General features: G+C 40.5%; 1 protein-coding gene across 1 annotated transcript in view; it reads right to left on the bottom strand.

Annotated features, from left to right (window-relative positions):
* Positions 1-16,958: 16,958 nt before the first annotated feature.
* DTD1 (D-aminoacyl-tRNA deacylase 1) overlaps positions 16,959-22,085 on the bottom strand; it is a 13,694-nt gene continuing 8,567 nt past the window's right edge. Inside the window, exons 4-6 of the mRNA XM_031061263.1 lie at positions 21,499-21,596; positions 18,933-19,109; positions 16,959-17,572 (exon numbers count right to left, since the gene is read on the bottom strand). Coding sequence (XP_030917123.1) covers positions 18,954-19,109; positions 21,499-21,596 — 254 coding nt within the window. The 3' untranslated portion in view covers positions 16,959-17,572; positions 18,933-18,953. The remainder of the gene's footprint in view (positions 17,573-18,932; positions 19,110-21,498; positions 21,597-22,085) is intronic.

Below are 22,085 nucleotides of genomic sequence, written 5' to 3'. Positions count from 1 at the left end.
TTATCAAATAATACTCATTATCATCTCCCAAATTTTCCAAGAGGCTGAACAAATCACGTTAGGAAGGTGCAGTTCTCATTGACATTCCCTGGGTTTTCCCATGTGAACTCCTCTCCCCAGTTCCCAGAGTGAGTCCCAGCTCCTTTTGGGTACCAAAGGGAGTCTCTAAAAAGCAAGACCATGGCACCACCTCCCAGTTTTTTTCCCCTCATTTAAGCTTGGAGCTGTACTGGGAGCACAGGTGGATGTGAGTGCTCTCAGCATCACCTTGTCACATGTGCTGGGGCTCGTGTGACAGCATCCCAGAGCATTCAGCATGAGGCACACACATCACTGGCAAGTGGACACACATCAAAAATACCTCCTTTAATCATGATATGTATAAAATAAACACCACAATCAGCAAAATGCATTCAAATACCTTTTTTTTCTGCAAAGGTAACAGTTTCTGCCCCTCCCCGGGTTCTGGGTAATTCCTGTTGATTATTTGATGCTCTGTTGCTGTTGGGTAGGAGCACAAAGAGCTGTTTCCCACTTGGGTTCTGGAAACTGGGGCATGCAGAGGGGTTTTTGTCAACTGTACCCCTCACCAAAGGGACTGCTGGCAGCCCAGGCAGCTTCCTCTACAGAGCCTGAGAGGTTTTGCTCCACAGCTGGAGGGAATCCCTCCCAGCTCATTGCCTCCAAAATCAGATTAAGGGCATCCTTATCCACAGGGTAAATCCCACATAGCCAAACACTCCTCTAAAATTTTGACACAAAATTTTGCACACAACAGCACTAAAATAATAAAGGAAACAATGCACAGACAGCTGTGCTATTTTTTAACAAATCCTTACCGAGATTATATCCTAAGGACAGTGAACCATCAAAAGCAATTCTAAAGTCAGTTTGACAGCATCACCCTTGCTAATGCAATCAGAAATCCCTCTGTTTCTTTTTGAAAGGAAGTTAGGCTGGAAGAAAGTGTACCTGCTTTCCAAGGGGAATGCCTCAGCCTCAGGCAGCACCTTCCTCTGCAGAACTTTGCTCTCCCACTTCTAATTCCAAAATCTCCTGCTACCAGGGAGGCACTTTTGGAGAAGAAGAGAGAAAAAAAAAAAAAACTCAGATTAAGTCTATTTAGCTTTTGGGGTTTTGCTATTTTTTTTTAACACAGAATTAACAAGGATTTCAAAGTCTCCTTCCACCAGAGATTGCATTTGTACATATTCAGGAATTGGTTTAACTTACATTTCAGATCTTTAGAGTGTGTGAAGAACTTTTAATGATGGCTTAATTGGGTAAGTGGGGAACACTGTGGATATGAGCAACTGTTATGGTGTTATGTAGGATAAAAAGCCATGTCATTCCTGCCTAGATCTACAAACATTACTGAATTTCCTCCTGAATGGGAAATTAAATGTGCTAAGTGAAGAAAAAAAAATTAATATATCAAACCAAAAATCTTTAATAATTTTCTATTTTCCAATAGATTTGTGTCAAAGGCTCTCTTGTACACACTCCAGTGTAGTTTTTTAAAATGGTTCCCTCTTTCCACATTAAGAGACTTCAGGTTTGACTTCAACCAGAAGAAAATAATTTTTTAAGTGATGGCCAAAAAATATACAGGGCAGAATCCCAAAAGCCCAGCTCTCTTTAAGAAAATGGTGGTTTTGTTTTGCCTCTGTTAACTGGTAAACTGCAAAGAACACAACATCAAACTCTCATAAACACTTTTAAAAAAGTTACATTCAGCTAAAACAAATTTTTACTGAAATACATTTGACATCTCAACGGTATCTGAAATATAAATCAATATTTAAAACTAAGTAAATCTTAAAATCCTGCACTTTTCATGGAACTGAGTAATAATTTTAATGACATTATAAAGCTTAAATTATTTTGGCAAAAGCTTATAAATATGGAAGTCTAAGCATCTTTTCATGGATAATAAAAACCAGAAGAAAATACAAATATGTCAATTTTAAATACAAGCTTAATTCTTTAGGGCCCAGTTAAGAGCTCCACATTACCACACAATTACTCCTATGTGATAAAATACCAAAATCAGTCAGGTATTTTTGCCCTGTTGTTTTCTCACACAATCTCTGACAGAACCCATTTCCTTCTCCCCTAACCTTTACTTTCATCTCCTGTATTTTCACACCTCTTTCTATGCATTTGAAGTTATTCTTGTTGCTCAACCAAATCTGGTGGCTAATACCAGATATTTGATATAGGAATAGAGAAAAGATGCTTTTCTCCAGGGTGGTAATAAGTAATTCTTCTATATGGCTTTCTTCCTGTAGGGAAGGAAGCAATTTTATTTTTTGAAATTGAATTTTACTGAATTTAGCCTTCACACACTCACTTCTTTATTTCAGATTTTCCATAACCCTCACTAAACCTGATCCCAGTAATTAATTACCACATACCATCCTTTGAAAGCACGCATTGGACCAGCCAGGCAAGAGGTTTGGAGATTAGCAGCCCTTATTTAAATAAGCAACACAGCTTTATCTGCTTACCAGGTGCCCTGCACAGTAAATTCACTGAATTAAAGCCACCTGACAGCAGATAAGGCAGCTGATCCTTGTGCTGCTCATGGGCTTCAACTGCATTACTGAAGAATCATCCAAATAAACTTCTGGTGTTACAAGGAGCATCCTAAATTGCTCCAGAGTAGGGGGGTTGCATGTTTCAGGAGGATATTTATTAAGCCTAGGGACACACAACGCCGTGCCCACCTGCTTAGATTTCACCTTCGAGCTGTGCCACGTGAAATAAAGCCCTGGATCTCAAATCCAGGGAATGTCCTAATAGTGGGAGCTGGGTTAGGATTTGCATCCAGCTGAGCAGCCTTGGCTTCGTGCACAGCATGGCACACAGAGAAAGTCAGTCAGGATTTCTCACTAACCCACCCCTCCTGAATAGAACCGAACTAATTAAGAGTCAATTTGATTCAATTACAGCAGCAAGCCAAGTTCCCGGAAGACAGAGATGAGGCTGATAAGGCCTTTTGAAAGCACAAAATCTAGGCTGCAATTATGTTTTACAAGGCTCCTCTTCAAAGGGCTGGGCTTCCCAGAGGAGGTCTCAGCAAGGGGGCTTGGCTCTTGCAGGTGGCCCCAGCCCCACACAACACCCAGGTATTAAATAAATACTGTCACCAGTATGAGCAACTCCAGGTAACTTCAAATATCTGGAGCCACTAATTATCCGGGAGACGTTATGGAACAACTGCATTTTAATTTTTTTTTTTTTTCCATGACTGGGATTGCTTTGAAGAAGAGCATTTCTTATTCAGTAATATTCTCCTAACGACGTGTGCTTCGGCACAGATTTACATCTCTGACTGGCTGTGTAAATTACACTGCTCACAGAGGCTCAGGTGCCCCTAACACCCTGTTTTCCATTATTCTGAGTAGCCAAGCAATAAATGTGTTTTAATTGGAACCAGAAACACATACTTGATGTGACCAGCAGTCCCTTTTGCAGTGATACTGGGTGCCCATGGTTTGTATTTTGATCCAGGCTTCTCTGGAGTGTAGAGGTGAGCATGTGAGCTGCAGCTAAAATTAATATTTCCTTCTTCTGAACACTGAGATATTGAAGCAAAGAAAAAATAATCTTCTTCCATGAGTCACCCCTCTGACCTGCATCCTCCCCAGCTAACAAGGCTGGGGGAGAGACACTCTGCTACTCATTTATTGATGCTGCTCAGAGAATTCCAAACTTCATATTGTTGCAGAAGTTGCAAAGGCTAGTTTTGATTTAAAGAAATCCAAAAACATTTCTGGCACTGACAACTTTGCCAGCCCATCTTTCATTCCTGAAGGGTTTAAGGAAAACCCTCATCAGCCTGGTAAGAGCCCTCAGTCTGACCCACAGCTTCAATGACAGCCCAGCCAAAGATCCCCTTTTTCCTAAGGGCTGAGATCAAGCATCTCCTCATTATTTTGCAGTTTTAAATATTTTTCATCTGTATTAAATATCTTTCCTCCTAAATGCTGCCAGTCAGGTGCAAGTCATGGGATTCCAGAGTGAATTATTCTGCAGTAACATCCCAACCAACCTTCCTGAAATCTACACCTGTGACATGTGACAACACTTTTCTGTGTAGTGAAGAATTTCCCTATCCCCAAGGAATAACATTTTCGATATCTGGGGCTGCACAGTTCTCCAGACCAGCACAATGTGCTCACCCTGTTATTGAGTTAATAATAAAATATTTTAAAATGTAATCCTTTGGTATTAGTTATTTCTGCTGCACTATTAAAACTGCACTAAAACATAATACAGAGGAGAATCACTTCCTCCACGTAGAGGACTCAGTGGTTTAATTCACATGCCAATAATCTTCCTCAACTGACAGACTGTTGGGTTCATACAGACACATATTAATAGTGGCATATTGCCTGCTAATAATAAAAAAATATGTGAGAAGTAGAGCTGTAAATCATATTCATGGCTCATTACTATCTACAGTCCTACTGAAGTGTTACACGTGGTTTTCTACTCCTACTCCAAAAAGTTTTGGACACCTGCTTGCAACTAGAATTAGATTAAAAACTCTGAAATTTGACATTGCAATGTCCAAAAGTACAACTAAACTTGTAAAACCGTATCTGATGATAAATCAGTGAAAGTCTACAAACCCACACTAAAGGAATGATGACCATCACCAAGGGGTAGGAACTTTCTTAACTTCTCCAGCTTTGCACACTGAGCAGCAACAAACAAATGTGTAATTCAAAATTATCCTCCCATTGCTGAGCTGCTCCTTTATCCTGGATTGCTTTTATTTTATTTCAGGGTCTTGTATATCCCTAAAATAAGCTGGAGTTTTTTCCCCTTAAAAAATTCTGGAGAACTGACACAGCCCATTTTTTCCCCACACATTACAAACAGAAATCAGAAAAAAAATGCAGTATATTCAGTACTGTAAATATAACCTGAAAAATTGGTGGTGGAACAAATTAGACAAATTTAATTTCATTTTTCACATTTGCTCATTTAGCCAATAAGCAGAAATGGAACTCAAATTAGGTTATTAGAACCACTAAGCCAATACATTTCTGTTCTGGAAATAGGTCATGTGTCTCACTTATGAAGAGTTATTAAATAGAAACCTTTCTCAAAAAAAAAAAAATCTCTTAACAGATTCCCTTCCCAAACATAACAAATGAACTCATAAATAGACACAATATTCATAAAACCTAAAGAATTATTGCTTTGTAGTCTCAATGCATTCTTTTAGTGCATTCCAACTCCATTAGCATTCAGACTGCCTTACAGCTGGCAGAACAGGGCAGGAAAAAAATCACCTAACAATGGAAAAACTATACAAAATGTCATTCAGGATGTGGCATTACATGGAAATGGGGTGGGAGACTCCAAGACTACCTGACACAAGGCTTGGGGCATGGAATTTCATCCAACATCCATGCTGGAACAGGTCAAAATGCCTATGTGCATTGCCTGTGTGCCCATTTTCAGCACCTTCAAGGCCAGCAGGAAAAAAGAAGGCATTCTCATAAAGAAAATATAATTAAAGAATTCAGTTCACAACTCTATTATTTTTTTCACTAAATTTTTACTGCAATAATCATAATTTTTTTTGCTTTTTTCCACCACTTTATCCCCCAAGGCAAAACTAATTTGTCCTAAAGGATCACACAGTGCTGGTTTCCAACTTTGTGGTCTGATCTAAAAACCAAACACACACCCCCTCCCTGAATTCTGCTGGGTTTCATGCCAAACAAATCCTTTGCAACATTGCTTAGGGACAAGACAAAATATTTCAGAGATGAAAATAAAGGTGTAGCCAGTGATTAGAGAAAGGACAAGCACATCCCACTCCCTTCAGGAGGCACAGCAGTAGAAATCACAGCTAAATTTATCAGTACCTGATTTCTTACCCCCAGAATTAAGGCACTTTATTTAAAATGCACTCACTACACCCACTCACACTGAAATGTGGAAGTTCCTGCAAATAAGAAGAGGCAATCACTTGTGCAAAGCAGCCAGGATTAATGTTAAATTTACCGTCTGATGATGTTTAAGGAGCGCTTAGAACATCATTCTGTGTGTTCATGAGAAAATGCTGGTTTTCTTATTAATTAGAATTTCATCTGATGGGTATAAAGGGTAATTTGAAGCTGTAGGAACTTTTTAGGCCTAGGCATGGGATGGAATGGTCTGAGTATGTGGGGAGTAACAATGTAGGTCACACAGATCTTGCCTATAAAAACTCCAGATTAACGAGGGACTTTAGTTCTGATTTACACCATAGGTGGTGAGCACAGAATCATAGAAAAGATTCCTTATTTACCTTCACCTTAAAGAGGGTATGTAAAATGTTCTTGCTGATACAAATCAAGATATAAATCAATATATAAAAAACACCTGCAAATTGCCAGGTCCCCAAAAAAAGCAATCACTGAAAAGAAGGAGAAACCCTTCGAATCACAGAATCATTAAGGTTGGAGAGAACCTCCAAGATGACCAAGCCCAACCTTTGACCAAACACCACCCTGGCAATTAAACCACAGCACTGAATGTCACATCCAGCCATTTATTGAACATTTCCAGGAATGGTGACTCCACCACTGTGGTGTTGTGAGGTCCCCAGGACGAGGTGAGAGATGAGAATTTGACTCCACGTTCTCAGAAGGATGATATATTATATTATATTACTATCCTAAAGAAAGGAGACATCAGAAGGCCAGACAAGAATGAATAACAAAAACCCATGACAGACTCAGAGAGTCCAACACAGCTGAACTGGGATTGGTCATTAATTAAAAACAACTCACATGTTTGGATAAACACTCTCCAGACCATGTTCCAGAGCAGCAAAACATGGAGAAGCTGAGGCTTCTCATCTTCCCAGGAGAAGAAATCCTGGCAAAGGGATTTTTCAGAAAATATCATGGTGACACACCACCTGCGTGGGCAGCACATTCCAATGCTTGACAGCCCTTTCCATGAGGGAATATTCCCTGATGTTTAACCTGAACCTCCCCTGGTCCATCTTGAGGCTGTGTGCCCTTGTCCTGGTTGTCTGGAAGATGACAGCCCATACCTGGCTTCACCCTCCTTCCAGGGATTTGAGCCTCCTTTTCTCCAGGCTGAACACCCCCAGCCTCTCCTCATGGGATTTACTCTCTAGATCCTTCACCAGCTTTGTTGTTCTTCTCTGAACATGCTCCAGTGTCTCAAAATCCTATTAAAATGGTAGAAATCTCACTACAGTTTTGGTTTGGTGGGCTGCATTTCTGGAGTTTATACAAGCACATGTCTGGGGGGAAAAAAACAAATAAACAAATAAACAAACAAAAAAACTCAACCTACTGCTAGGAGTGTTTAAAAGTAAAATTCAAAGTACAGGCAGCCAAAGCAAGAAGCAAGGAGTTCACCAGAAATAGTCTGTGAGGGAAATTAAGAACCATCTGTTGGAAGAAGTCTTGTAACTCCAAGGAGTCTCTAAGGTACCAAAGAAGGCTTTGGTTTCACTGCAAGATCAATGAAGAATTAAAAGAAAATACAAGTGTATGCAGAACTGTCCAGAAATCACCTGAAGTGAAGTTCTCCTGATGCAGCATTTTTCCTCCTTCAAGTTTTGCTTCCAGGAGCGTCTCCTGCTGCCAGCTGGAGCTGCTGCAGGGGTTCTGGCATCACAGGCTCACCAGCACAGGCTCTTGTCAAACACTTCTAAATTCCAGGAGCAAATAAAAGGGGGAGAAAAAAATGAAAATTCTAAGAATTCATGTCATTTTCCCCATTTTTTGTCCCAACATGTACCTTGTACAACACAAGGAGCATTATCAGCTGAGGATGGTTGAAGAGTCCCCACTTTCCACATCCATTTAAGCTCTCGTGGGCCTGCTGGGAGAATTTAAAAAGGCAAAATCTTGCAGCTGAGGCAAGGGGTTATTCTCATCTGATAAGACTTCTAGACACTGCTTGTGAGGTCCCCAGGATGAGGTGAGAGATGAGAATTTGACTCCATGTTCTTGGAAGGATGATTTATTATTTTATGATATTATATTATATTATATTAAAGAATACTATACTAGAACTATACTAAAGAAAGAGAAAGGATACATCAGAAAACCTAGCAAGAATGATAATAAAAGCTCGTGACTGACTCCTCAGAGTCCAACACAGCTGGCCATGATTGGCCATTAAGAAAAAACAATTCACATGGAACCAATCAAACAGTCACCTGTTGGTAAACAATGTCCAAGCCACATTCCAAAGCAGCAAACACAGCAGCAGCAATCCTTGAAAACAATATTTATTAAATATGAAAACAATAATTATTGTTTTCATTCCTCTCTGAGGCTTCTCAGCTTCCCAGGAGAAAATCCTGTGCAAAGAGGATTTTTCAGAAAATATCATGGTGACACACTGCAGGCTTTCCCAGAGAGACCAATAAAGAGTTATCACATGGCAACATCATGAAATGAGATGCTGCAAACTTCAATGCGCCCTGCATCCCTCAAGGAGACAGATTTGGGGTGAAGGAAGAAGTAAAACTGCTCCTACAGGTTGTCTCTCTTCAATTATTGTGAGGCTTGTACAGCAACCCTAAAGGGCCTAAATATATTCCAGATATTCCACTTTGTTACTGAAAAGCTGTTCAAGATTTCTGCCAACAGGGTTTTTATGGGTGAGAACACAGGTCTAGACAAAAATCTCATGAGGTATTATTACACTGTGTTTTATTATACAGTAAATATTTTTATTCTTTTTGAGAATTGGATAAAATGAGGTGAACTGAAGCCAGTGGTCCCAAGAAATGAGCAGTTCCACTTGAGGAAAATACCCATGCAAAGCATCACATCACAGGAGACTCCAGCAAGGGCAGAAGTAAATTGTCTCTGAGTGAGGATTTTGACAATCAAATCAGTCTGGAAAAACAGAAGCACACACAATTTAGCACACCCTGTGAAGCAAAAACCTGCTGGGCCTGCTCATGTCTAAAGTAACTTCAAGGTTGATCTTAATAAGAAAATATTAAATATCCCTGCTTGGACATGACAGATTGGTGAGGGTAACCCAAAATGTTACTGTGTTCCACAGCTCTTTGTGTCCAAAATTGTTACTGTCTCTTCAAAACCCTGCAGGACACAGATGCATATGTGTGTGTGTATATACATATATAAATATAAATATAAATTATATAAATATATATATGTGTGTGTGTATATATGTTATATATTACATATATTTATATAGATGACATATGCATATATATCAATTTTAAAGTGGCACTTTTATAGTGCCACTTCACAAATTTTATTTCGTTTATATACATATATAAAAACATAGATATATGCATATATGCATTTTCCAGCAAGATCTGGCTTGAAGGGAGAAAAGCTGGCAAATCTCAAACCAATCAGAAGGACAAATACTGTATGAAACCCTTTTGCTCTGAGGACACAAAATACATATATTCAGTAATCCAAGCTGGTTTGACAAATTTCCTGAATGCAAATAAACTGCAGTTTCTCCAACATCTCTGGATTTCCCCATCAGAAACATAATTTCAGTTTATTTAAATTAATCCTCTGTCAGCCCACATTCATGAACTAAACCCCACTTCACCCAGATGATGTTGATGTAAGAAAAGTGAATTAAGTGAATCTGATGACCACACTGGCGAGCTGGAGGTGAAAACCATCATCATACAAATAACACCATGGCCCCAAAGGTCTTCCTCAGCATCTTCTGCACATTCTGAATAAGGGACCAGGAGCAGAATCTGTCTGGGACTGTGTGGCACAAAGGTCAGGACATCTGTGTTCTTCCTCAGTGCTCCTGTTTGAAGGAGTCACCAACCCCCCTGATTTTTGGCCTCTGTAGGAAGCATCCTGTAGCAGGTCCAAAGTAAATCTGTGGTTTGGTGTAAAACAGACTTATCAGGAGCAGCAGAGAGGGGACAGAGGATCGACCTCAGAGCTCAGACATCACACTTCAGAGATGTACAGATCCTGGAGATGGCTGGGAAATATTGTCTTACACCAATGGAGCAGGCCAGAAAGATGCAGACAAGTGATGCCCCAAATTCCTGCATTTCTCTTCACAGAGAACAGCAAGGCACAACTTCCCAAGAATATTTCTGGGTTTCACATTCTCTGACCCTCAGAGAAAGAAAAAACAGTTCTTATCTCATTTACTGCTCCTGTGTTGATCACAAGTGGAATGCAATGTGGAAGATTGTTTACCTGAAGGGAATTGGTAATTGGATTCTGGTGTGAGTGTTTTGATTCACTGACCAATGGAATCCAGGTGTGTGTGTCAGGACTGTCACAGTCACAAGATGCTGTGCAGGGGAGTGCAGTTGGGTGCTTGGCAGATTCAGTTTGGATATAATGTAATACAGTATAGAATAATATAGTATAATGAAGTAATTAATTAGCCTTCTGGTAAGATGGAGTCCTCCTTGTCATTTCTCACAGATGTCAGGCAAAAATATCACCAATAATATCAGTGATGATATCACAGATATCATCTGTACATTTAGAGATGAACAGATAATCAGCCTATGGGCTCCACTTCAGAGCTCCACAGATTACAGGTCAATGTATTTTATACTTTATTTACAACAGTATGGCAACACCATTCTGGTGCATTTAATTAATCTCCTATGGCATTTGCACTTGGTAATGCTGGGCATGCTGCCACCAGTATAGAAACATCCAGTTCACACCTGAAGCATCTTTTACTTGGTTTACTCCAAGGAAAAAACCTCACAGATACCACTCAAGCTTCCAGCTGCTCCTCTTCTCCCTCACTCCCCATTTCCCCACTGGGACCTCAAAGGGATTTATGCTTGCAGAGGCAAACAGGTTTTTTTCCTTCTCAGCATCTTTTATTTTATCTTTACATCCTTCTAAACATTTCCAAAACCAAAACAAAGCCCACTTTGAGAGCTGGGCTGGAAATTGGGCTTATGGAGGAGTCCCAGGGGGATGGGTCCATTTTTCAACATGGGGTTACAATGGACAGAGGAGCAGGAGCTGATCAGCTTGATGATGGGGAAAGAAGGGATGCTGGAAGACAAGATAAAATGTGCTCAAAAGCAGTGCATCTGGCACCTTCCTGAGGAGAGACAAGGCAGAAACAGGAATTAAATGTATGCTGTGTTTATCTTTACAAACACATGTATTTCAGATAGGAAATAACCGGGGAAAAGATGGTGATTGACCTGGCATTGATATGCAAAAATCTTTCTGCCTTGTCTGGTGCAGATTGGAGGATCACCAACACCCATACCCACATCAGGAGCAGCACAGCTTCTCCCAGCCTGAGATCCTACTCGCCCTGAGAGATTCCTGGAGCTGGCATGGGTGAAAAACAAGGGAAAACACATCAACACAGAGCACAGTTCCAACACCAAACTAGATTTGAAGTTAGGGGGTTGTAGCCAGAACTTCTGGGCTATTTTGAAATCCTTTTTCCTAAAACATGTTGAATTTTTCCTAAAACATGTTGAATACAAATGAAACAGTTTCAGTTTTAATGTCAGCACTTTTATTCTTGCAAGAATGCACTATGCTGCTCTTCAAGATGGTTTTCTTATCAGCATGTGGCTGCATATGACTTCATGGACTTCTCAACAATACCTCCTATTAGAAAGAGACATTAGTCTGAATCTAAATACTCTGATCAATTTTCTTTATGGATTTTAATCCATAATACATTATATTTCACTGTGATTATTTGCAGAGACATTCTGGCTAGCTCAGTATACTTTCACCATTGGAGCATAATGGAAAAAATAGAATTTGTCCTACCATCAGAAACATTTCTAATCAGTTTTATAGAAGAAAAACATGGATTTCCTCAAAACACAGGTGGGGAAATGGAAATTTATTCATAAAATGTTTTGTTAGATGTGTTAAAAATATATGGATGTCAAACTAATTGGAATAAAAGAGTTTTTCACCTCCCTCTTCTCCCCTGAAACGCAGAGACAGTTTTGCAGCAGGCACACAACAATTTCATGGTTGTAGTGGATACTTCAACTTATGAAGCCCATTGGCTATATTCCAATAAATTTCCTAAAACTTAAAGTTTTCATTGGTATTCCTTTTAATCCGTAAGAAACATCCACCCTCCCTCCCATTTCATCAAGTCCTCACTATGAATTAGCATATCAGAAACTATTCTAGCAGGTTCAGGGGGTTTGTTCAGGTTTCTTTTCTAAGGATGTTTATCAATCTCTTGGAATTTCCATGCTGGCCAGGAATTCCTTGGTTGGCCACCACAAGCTTGTTGCCCACTTCCTAAAGCCCACCAGGGAATGCTGCCTGGCTGATTGCTCTTTGTGCCTGCTTCAGGGACAGCAAACTCAGCACTGTGAGACCCTGACACAACCACCAACTCTCCATAGGGAGAAATATTCCAGCTGGCTGCCCTTTTGAAGCATCCCCCTGAAACTACAGCTTTTAGAATGTGAATATTCCAGGATTGACAACCACTGTGTTTGCTCTTTACATTCCTGTGTCCCCCTAACCCCAAACTGTCACAGACATGTTTTATGAAAAATCCTTTCCTTAGGATTTTTTTTCCTGAGAAGCTGAGAAGCCTCAGAGGAAAAGAAAAACAATAATTATCTGCTGCTGTGGAATGCAACAGGTGCATCTTTGATTGGTCCATGTTGGTTGTTTTTAATTAATGGCCAATCACAGTCCAGCTGTCTTGGACTCTCTGAGAGTCACGAGCTTTTGTTATGAATCCACTTCTTTCCTTGCTAGCCTTCTGATGAAGTCCTTTCTTCTGTTCTTTTAGTATATAGTTTTAATATATAATTTTCTTTTAATATAATATATATCATAAAATAATAAATCAGCCTTCTGAAACATGGAGTCAAGATTCTCATCTCTTCCCTCATCCCGGGACCCCTGTGAACACCAGCACACCAAACAAACAAAGGAAAGCAATTAGAGAGAACTTCTTTGGAGCTATCATGAGATAGAAATAAAAATCCATAGTAAAACAGACAGTGTGTGGCTTCTGAGGAGCAAGAGCACCTCAAAGAAACAAACTCATGCCAGAATGAAAGACATATTCATTTTCTGATTCAAACTGCACCAGGAAAGGCAACCTCCTCCCCTAAAGGAGATCTTGTAGACACAAATGTGAGTAGGACCATACCCCAGTTTCATTCAAAAGGCACCCACCTATTTGTCAGTCCTAAGGAGTGATGGTAAGCATTGGACTCCTCTCAGGAAATCCTGTCTTGGCACCCAAAACACATCTCTTGGTGCTGCCAAAACTGCAGTCCTGTAGCTTGACAGAAATGCTCTGAGCCAAGGAGCTGAAGCTCCCAAAAGGCAGCCCAGACAATGCTGATGCCGCCACAGGCTGTGGAAACACAGGGCTGCTGCCTCTTCCCCTGGCAGCTTCTCTGCAGGGCTGAGGGGTTTGCACAAATGTCATGCAGATCACTGGGTTAATACACAGAAAAAATTAATGTATTGCAGTTTTTGAACTCTGGAGAGTGCAAATACTTAGACCAAATACACTCTGAAGAAACAGCAGTATCAATTATCACTGGAATGGTATTTTTTCTTTAGGGAAGGAGGCTTTAATGAAAACCACCTTAATCCATTGTAATGGTTTTCAGTTTCTTAGGTTCTGCTGACACCAGGTGGCACAAAGGGAAATAGTCTCAAAGCAACAAACATCTCTGGTCCTGCTGCTGATCTCATCTCACCCTCTCTGAGTCAAGATTTGCCATTTCTATTACTACAAAACCAAAACACTCAAAGTTCTGTAAGAGAGGCCTTGGAAGGCTTTTACAGGTTACTAACATCTGCCCTATGAACTGTTCACCCCCAAGTGCTCCAACCTTTTGCATACAGTTGTGTTAGTGCAGAAGGGTTAGTAAAAAGATATAGATATGTTCTATACAGCCAGAGGCTTTTCAACCACCTTTATAAAATGAGTCCCAGTTCTTAACAGGAAAAAAAATCACCATCATACCTCATCTGGTACTGGTCAACATCACCCAGACAAGCTAAACACAAGAGGAAAAAAAACACTTTTGCATGAATAGCAAGGTACTGTCTTACAAAAAATGTAAATCTCCTCTCCTTAAGTCACAACTGAGGCACACAAGCTAAACACAAGAGGAAAAAAAACCACTTTTGCATGAATAGCAAGTCTTACAAAAAATGTAAATCTTCTCTCCTTAAGTCACAGCTGAGGCAATTCCCCACACACCTATATGCTGGCAATATATTTATTAAATCAGTAATAATTTTGGGCCTGAAAATACAAGGAGCAGCTCTAAAATATTGTGGGTATTAGGTTAAACTCACAAAGAACAAAAACATATTCAGATACTGCTGGCTGCAAATACTAAACTGTTTATTAAATCAGAGGAGCTCTCAGAAAGGAGAAAGTCCAAGATCAGGTTTCCATGGTTTATTTTCAAAGACCATTGTCAAAAAACCCCTCAAGCTTCAACCTGGCTCCTCATCCCTTTGAATGAACTCAGCTTTGAGCCATTGATGCCAAGGTGAACAGGAGGCCACTTTTCATAGGAAGGACTGGGATTTAGCCTGGCAAACCATGGACTTGGAGATGACAGAGTGCTCTTCTCCTAAGGCATTGGGAATAGAATGACTTACAATAAAATTGAGGTTGGTGTGAGTGTGTACTCCAGAATTTGGAAAGGTGACCAGGCTCCATTGTATTTTCACAGCATCTGCTCTGATTCCTGCCAGGCCCTGCCATGTCACTTCCACTGAGAATCAAATACATGCAAAGAGTTTAGGAATCTCTGAATTTTTACCAAACCTTTGCTGTCTGCATAATCCATAGTGACATGCAGCTGAGCTGACAGAGAACCATTTCTAAACACTCACATGAAAAATCGACCAAAAATGGGCATTTCTGAGAACGTTGTGGCACTGCTCAGGATGGACTGGCAGACAGAGAAGAGCAGACACTTCACACCAGCTCAAAAGCTGCTTGGGGAGGTCTGTGTGCCCTTTGCTGGGCAGGCACTGAAAGGAAGAAACTCCACTAGTCGGAGTAGGGGTGCTCCATGAATGAGCATCTCTGTAAATAAGAACATTTCAAATTAATTGTCCACACTAGCTTCTAAACTATGAGCTTAGCCATTGGGTACTTACATCAACAGTAATGTTATTTTGACTTTGATTACTGTATTTACATCCCAAAATAAAATACTCTGATCATTTTTCCAAACAGCTTTGTAGAAACATCAGTTATTCTGACTGTTCCATTCTTAAAATCCTATTTTTCAAACTATCATAGCTCCTAGGGCCAGTATCTGAATGGAGATGTTGGAAAAACACCTGCAAAGGTTTTTTAGTGTTATAATTGTATTTTCTGGTTTTTAGCAGTCCATGACAATTAGCAGCACATTTCCATTGGAGGTGTCTTCTGTTGAGAAAACATTATTTCCTAAGAAATATCAAGAAGAGGAACATAACACAGGGATTCATGTGTCCTGGCTTTTGCTTGCAGCTCTCTACAAGCAGAAAAATCCATGGATAAATACCCAATTCCAAAGCCATGTGACTGCACTTGGAAAAGTGGCCTTGCCCAAGTTTAACTGCCAGTAGAGTAAGGCAATAACTTCTGTTAAAGTAAACAGTACTTTTAAATGAAATGGGTTTGGCTGGTTGGTGGGTTTTTTTGAAACTAATTGTGATGCTTAAAAATACTCTGGGCACAGGAGAACAGGAAGCATATGTCCCAAACATACAACTTTTCCTTATATCACATATAATGGATGTGGCATTCACATTCTCTGAACAGAGAGACATAATTCTCTCTCTCTCAGAGGATTTTTCCTGGAGAAGCACAGAAAAAACAATTCTTATCTCTACTTGCTGTTCCTGTTGTTTTTGCACGTGTGGAATGTGTTAGGAAGATTGTTTACCTGAAGTAATTGTCAGTTGGATTCTGCTGAGAATTGTTTTGATTCCTTGGCCAATTGGCTCAAAGCTGTGTCCTGGCTGTCTGGAGACAGTCATGGGTTTTTCTTTAGTATCCTTTAGTAGAGTATAGTATCTCTTTAATATAGTATAATTAATATAATATAATAGAGTCTTAATAAAGCAATTATTCAGCATTCTGAATCCATGGAGTCAGATGCCAATCATTCCCTGCATCAGGGGCACCCTGGATTCAATAAATGGCCACAGGGGAAAATATGTCATTCTTAAAGGCACCTATCCTGCCCACTCACCATTCCTGTTCAAATACCAGCTGTGTAGCTTGCCAAATCTTTACTTGAGCTTCATGGTTTTTAAAAAACCATGTCAGGGTGCAGCTCTAAATCTCCTGTCTTGGTTGACTGATATTTTACAATACAAGCAGCCTACAAGTTAAATAATAAAAACCACAGTGGTTACACGACATGCAGCATTGTAACTGTGATGTGCATTTGGACCAAAAGCTCCCACCAGTGAGTTATTCCTACAATCAGGGAGAGAGCTCTGCCTCCTGGCTCTGATAGCACTCACAGCAGGTGCCCAGGGCAGACTGGAAGGGCAAGGCAGACCTGGGGAACAGCAAATACAAAAGGTGCCATCACCTCTGAAAGAAGTCAAAGTGTAACAACCTGCAGTCTTTCATATCCCCCGATGCTTCCTTGGCAGCTTTGCAGCTCCTTCTCAGTTCTTGTTGTTTGCTGGCAGCTTCCAAATGCTCCCCTGGATGTGACAGAAGTGTCTGTCAGCAGCCCTGGGTGCAGTAGGTGGAGCAGCTGTGTGGCATTTTGATATCCACCACAAAATAAATGACTTAGATGTGTTAGAAACAGCAAAGATTTCAGGTCAGCAGCCTGATTTCCAACACAAAAGTGGGGAAGTTGATGCAGTATGTGTTTCTTGGCCTACAACTTTATCTCTGTGTCCACCCCTTTGTTACACCCAGGAGTGACTCAGGGAGTGCAATACACAAACACCAACAGGCACTCAGCTGGCATCATTTGTTTAATAAAGTTTTTTCTGGTTTTAAAAAAGTTTACAAGACAGATGTGTTCCACATGATAAAATAACCAGAGGCTGATCTTCTCTTGTAATAACTTAACCCATGCAGAAAGACTGGACTGCCTAACCTGAAGTTAGGCAGCAGCTAACAATTTACCAAAATATGCACAGATCTGCACACTGCAATGGAAACAGGTAGCACATGACACCACGGAGTGAGAATCGATACACAAGCCTGCTCAGAGAATTTTCAGAATTCAAGTGTAAGTTTAAGGAAAAACCCTGATTTATTCTTTAAATGGAGCTTATGTACTGAGAGTGAAATGCTCTGCTACAACCTGCCTACAGCCACCCTTTGCTCAGCAGTCGTGTGAGAACGCAAACACAGAAATGTCACAAGTCCTTTTCACTACTGACACTACACATTAACAACTGAATCTGATAGCATTGCTTTGGTTGGTTCAATACAGAATGAAAGGTTTCTAATGTCTCAGCTCTGCTTTCCCATTTTCCATCCTTCTCCAAAGTGGTTGAAGAGTGTTGCTGAGGCCAATGTTGGATCTTTCTTCAAGAATTCAGTGTAGCTTTTGTGTAAGAAACTGTGGAAGGCAAACAAACAGGAACATTACTGTAGGTAGACCAGAAATACTGCAGGATTCCTTCAAATCCCACAGAGAAATGAATCTTTACTTATTGTCACAGCATGAAAACTAATGCTAGGTTAACTGTGTACCACATTTTAGAGATGTTCAGCTCCTCAGAAATCAAATGTTACTGGAAAGACTGGACTGACCCAATCTTTCCACTAACATTGCAAACCCTCTAAAATGTCCTTATTTCAACACACAATCCAGAAAAAGTGTGGGGGAAACTCTGTATAGAACAAAAATCATCACCTAATGTCTGACCACCTAGGAAATTCAGGGATTTAAAAAAGAAAAAAAAAAGGAACTTTGTGAGCAATGAACGATGCTGAATTGTATAAATCACAGCCAGACTACACTATGGGGACAGGAAAATGAGAGAAAGGTTAAACCTTAACTTTGCAAAGCTGTTAATAATTAAACTGCACAGCCAGCTCAGGGCTTCAGTGTGCAGATGAGGATAATAACACTTTCTTGAGAGCTTGGACACGTTTGAAAAGTCAAAATCAGCAATGTAACTTTTTGGGAGCAGGAAGGGGGAGGGAAGATAATGAAAGCTGTGTCCTGAAGGCTTAAAGCTGACTGGAAGAGTATGATAAACACATATCTACATAGGCAGATAATCCATGACAAAGGATTCAGGTCTGTATTCAGCCTAATTCCATTCTCTGATGTCTAGGCATGTCCTGGAGGTTGAGTGCCTGAAAGGAGAGAAGATCTGCTGCTGCTGAGGCAAGTTTGGCTCTCAATGCCTGCCCTAATGTCCTTATTAGATGGTGCAGGTCTATGAAACAGCCTGTGACTAATTCATCCTGGGAAAGAACAAAACTGAGCAGGGGCAGGTAAGAACCATGAAAGGAAGCTGCAGTTCTGCCCTGTCTCCAGGTTCTGAGCTGTTTTCCACCTCCATTGCTGGGGACTGTGCTGTATTTGGGCTGTTAAAGAGTGAGCTCCCTGCTAGGTGAGGACAGACAGAAATACAACCCTGTGTCTCTGTGTATCTGAAGAACACAAGGCAGGATTCTGAGTTAAGTCACTGCTGTATTAGCAGATCAAACTTTCAGATTTCCTGAGCCAACATGGAAACAATCACAACTGGGCCAGACCCACAACTCCAGCCAAGCTGGGAAAAGCTTTTCACCCACCCCAACATTCTGGTGTGCAACTGCAGATGGGAGCAGAGGTTGTAAAATTTATAAAACCAGCAAGATTATAAAATTTCACCTTCCAGCACTTCTAATGCCACTGTCTGCATGTGCTGCTTCAGTAAAAGAGGCAGGGGGCCAAGCATTCCAGAGGAGAGGAGAAGCCAAACCTGAGGCCTGCCTTGGATGAGCTAAGGCTCTCTTTCCGAGGACACATCTCCTTCTGCTCCGCTGCTGGCACTGGGGTCATCCTTGTTTCTGGGGACATTTCTTTCTCTACTTGACTCAGAGGGCACCTTGGTTCTGGTCTTCTCTTTTCTTTGTTGCTGTTTTTCAAGTTTTGTCAGCTATTCACAAAGTAAGGAAAAAAGTACATCATGTAATAAAACGATTTCAGAAGTCTATTTCTAAAAAATTGTAAATGTAAGCATTTGTATAAAACTTGCAACTTAGATTCACAACACCAATACGTGTATCAACAAAACAAAAAAGAAAGAGAAAAACCCCTGAAGGTTGAGATCTTCAAAAATTTAGAAAAGACAGTGAATTATCACCATAAGATAATATGATCACCCCAAGTATAAAAGAGAAGTGATTTATTTATATCTCTTAGCACAAGTAATACAAAAAATACATTTGGATTGACTAATGCAAATGTATTTTTACTAATTACATTGCAAATGACTTACAAAGTTCTGATTACCAATTACAAACACAGACAATTGCTAAGATAAAATGAGATATTTCATGGTCACATCCAATGACATAAAAGAGCTATTCATCAGCAATTATTTATCTAATCTCTTCCTGCATTAAACACTGCAGGTGGTTCAACTACCTCTTCTTGCTAAAGCTGAAAGCTCAAATATAAAAACCACACCATCCCTAAGCCTTACTTCCCATGCTACAAACAAATCAACAGATTTTTGTCAGCAAAAAAAGAATGCAATGGGCAGGGAAGAGGAAAGAGAACAACAATTTAAATTGGCTCTCCCTTATCATACTTTGCATGATGGATGTCTTGACTCCACCTCCTCTTGGAATTTCTATCAGCTGAACACTGCTGGGACCAGGAGTGGGAGCTATATTCATTCTTTTCTGTATATTTTCTGTCTCCTTCTTCTTCTAATTCCCTCTCCTCTGAGTTTTGAGCAACTTAAAATTGGACAGGTTTGGAGTTTGCAAAGTTGAATGGTTAACCCATTAAAGTTCTGAAATGTTTTGTGCTAACGGGACGTTGCTCTAAATTTTTACCAAAGCTGTCTGATTTTCTAAAGGTTGCCAGTGAAATTTTTGCTGTTTTGACTTCTTGATAATATCCTGTTGGAATTTCTCACTTGTGTCTAACTCAGGGAACATGAAAAAACCCTTTTAAGAGGCTTGTCAAGGGAGTTTTGGGCCTTACACTGCCAGAGAAAGTTTAAAATCCAGCACCCTTCCCTGCCTTCAGCCCAAGTTGTGGCCACCCAGGAAGATGCTGTCAGATGGGTAAAGCAGGCAGCCTTGAACTGGGAAGGCAAAACCCTTAAACAAGTCAATATTCCCCAAGAAAGAAATTAAACCTTACAGAATCCTGCACACCTTGGTAATTCCTTGGTTATATTACACCTACACACTGGGCAGCAGTTCTCACTCCAAAAACAGAGCTGCTGCTGCTGCTAATTATGCATGGTTTGCCCTGAGAACTCTCAAACTGTGAGGGTACAGAAAGAAAGACTAGAGACAGAAGCGGATTTTTCAGGGGCTAAAACACGACACAAGAATCCAGAAACAGAATTTGAAGGTAAAAATGAAACCAACTTCAAACCAAGCTATTTAAGGCAACACAGGGCGCTTGTATGTGCTCATTTCATAGTTGGAGGACTTGTTGAGAAGGATGATGTGAGGAACAGGGTCAAAAGCTTTACTAAAATCTAGAAAAACTAAATCCACCACCTTCCCTTCCTTCAATTCCTTACTGTAGAAGAGCATTAAATCAGTTAGGATTTTCCCTTTTGAATCCATGCTGACTGTGCACTGTCCTTTAAATGCCTTTCAGGAGCACCTAGCATGATCTTCTCCAGGCACTGAGGTTAGATTAACAGGCCTGTAGTTTCCTGATTCTTCCCTCATGCCCTTTTTAGAAACTGCAGTAACAATTTCACCAAGGTTAAGTGAAGCATTATACAAATAAAGTTGGTGTGGCCTTGCTGAGGCACAACAATCCTTTCCCCCTTTCTCTCAGCCTGGAAAAGCTGGCCACTGTTGTGTTTAGAGGATGAGAAAGCCTCAGCACTGCATTTGGTTTTCAGCACAGCTTGTGCTGTTCCTCAGCAGAGCTTGCTCACTCTCCTGTCCACTCCAGACTTAAATTCAGGATTGAAACTCACTATTTCCTTGTTTCTGACAGAGAGGCACCTCTTCACCTCCACCAGTCACCCACACGGCAAGAAACTTCACTAAAGGCACAGGGGGTGGTCCAGACTTATTAAAAACACTGTTAATGAGTCATTATTAAACAGCTTTAATGAGAAGGAGGAATAAACTGTGAAAAGCTGTTCTGCATTACACACACACAACCTTTCAACAGGCCAGAGAACTGAAGAAAACAATGCAATTATTTGTCTGTTCAGAGGCTGCACAGGAAGGACAAGGTCCTTGTACCCGATGGAAGCTGTACTGCTTCACAACAGGAATGCTACAAATTTGCAGAGGATACACATCATCCTGTCCAGACAGACCTTAGGAGTCACTTACTTGTTTAGGATCAACAGTGGCTGCTGGGGACTCCAGTTCTATTGTTACAGGACCATCGTTCTGGATGTGGACCTGCATGTAGGCACCAAACTTGCCATCTGAAAAGGGAAAAGACAACAAGTGCTCAGAGCCCTTGGGAGGATAACACACACCAAAGTTTTTTACCAAAAGTGATACCAAAAAGAAATAAAAAATACATAAAAGGGCAGCCAACTGCAGAAAGTTATTAAGAAAAAAAACAGTGTGTGTGCACCCAGGTATGTAGCTTGACATTCAGAGAGGATAAATACACAGTTAAGTAGAGAAACATGCACAAAACAAACCAAACCTACAGGTAATCAGGGTGTCCCACAATTCAGGATAGGCAGGATGGTTCTCAGTGCCAGGAGATGACATTTCAAAGGCTCTAACAGCTCAGCCTAGGGATTCAGTCCAACTGACCACTTGATGTTTTGAAGAAACTTTATATTTAGGCAAAAGGTAGGAAAACCTGGAGCCTACTCTGAAGCATTTGACAATTGAATACTGTAGAGCAGGGGACACTGGGGTGCAGCTCAGTTCCTGTGGCATTCACATTCTCTGAAAAA

Source organism: Geospiza fortis, unplaced genomic scaffold (assembly GCF_000277835.1).
Source record: "Geospiza fortis unplaced genomic scaffold, GeoFor_1.0 scaffold271, whole genome shotgun sequence".
Classification (NCBI taxonomy): Eukaryota; Metazoa; Chordata; class Aves; order Passeriformes; family Thraupidae; genus Geospiza; species Geospiza fortis.
The sequence above is the reverse complement of the archived record's forward strand: the minus strand, read 5'-3'. Positions and strand labels throughout refer to the sequence as shown.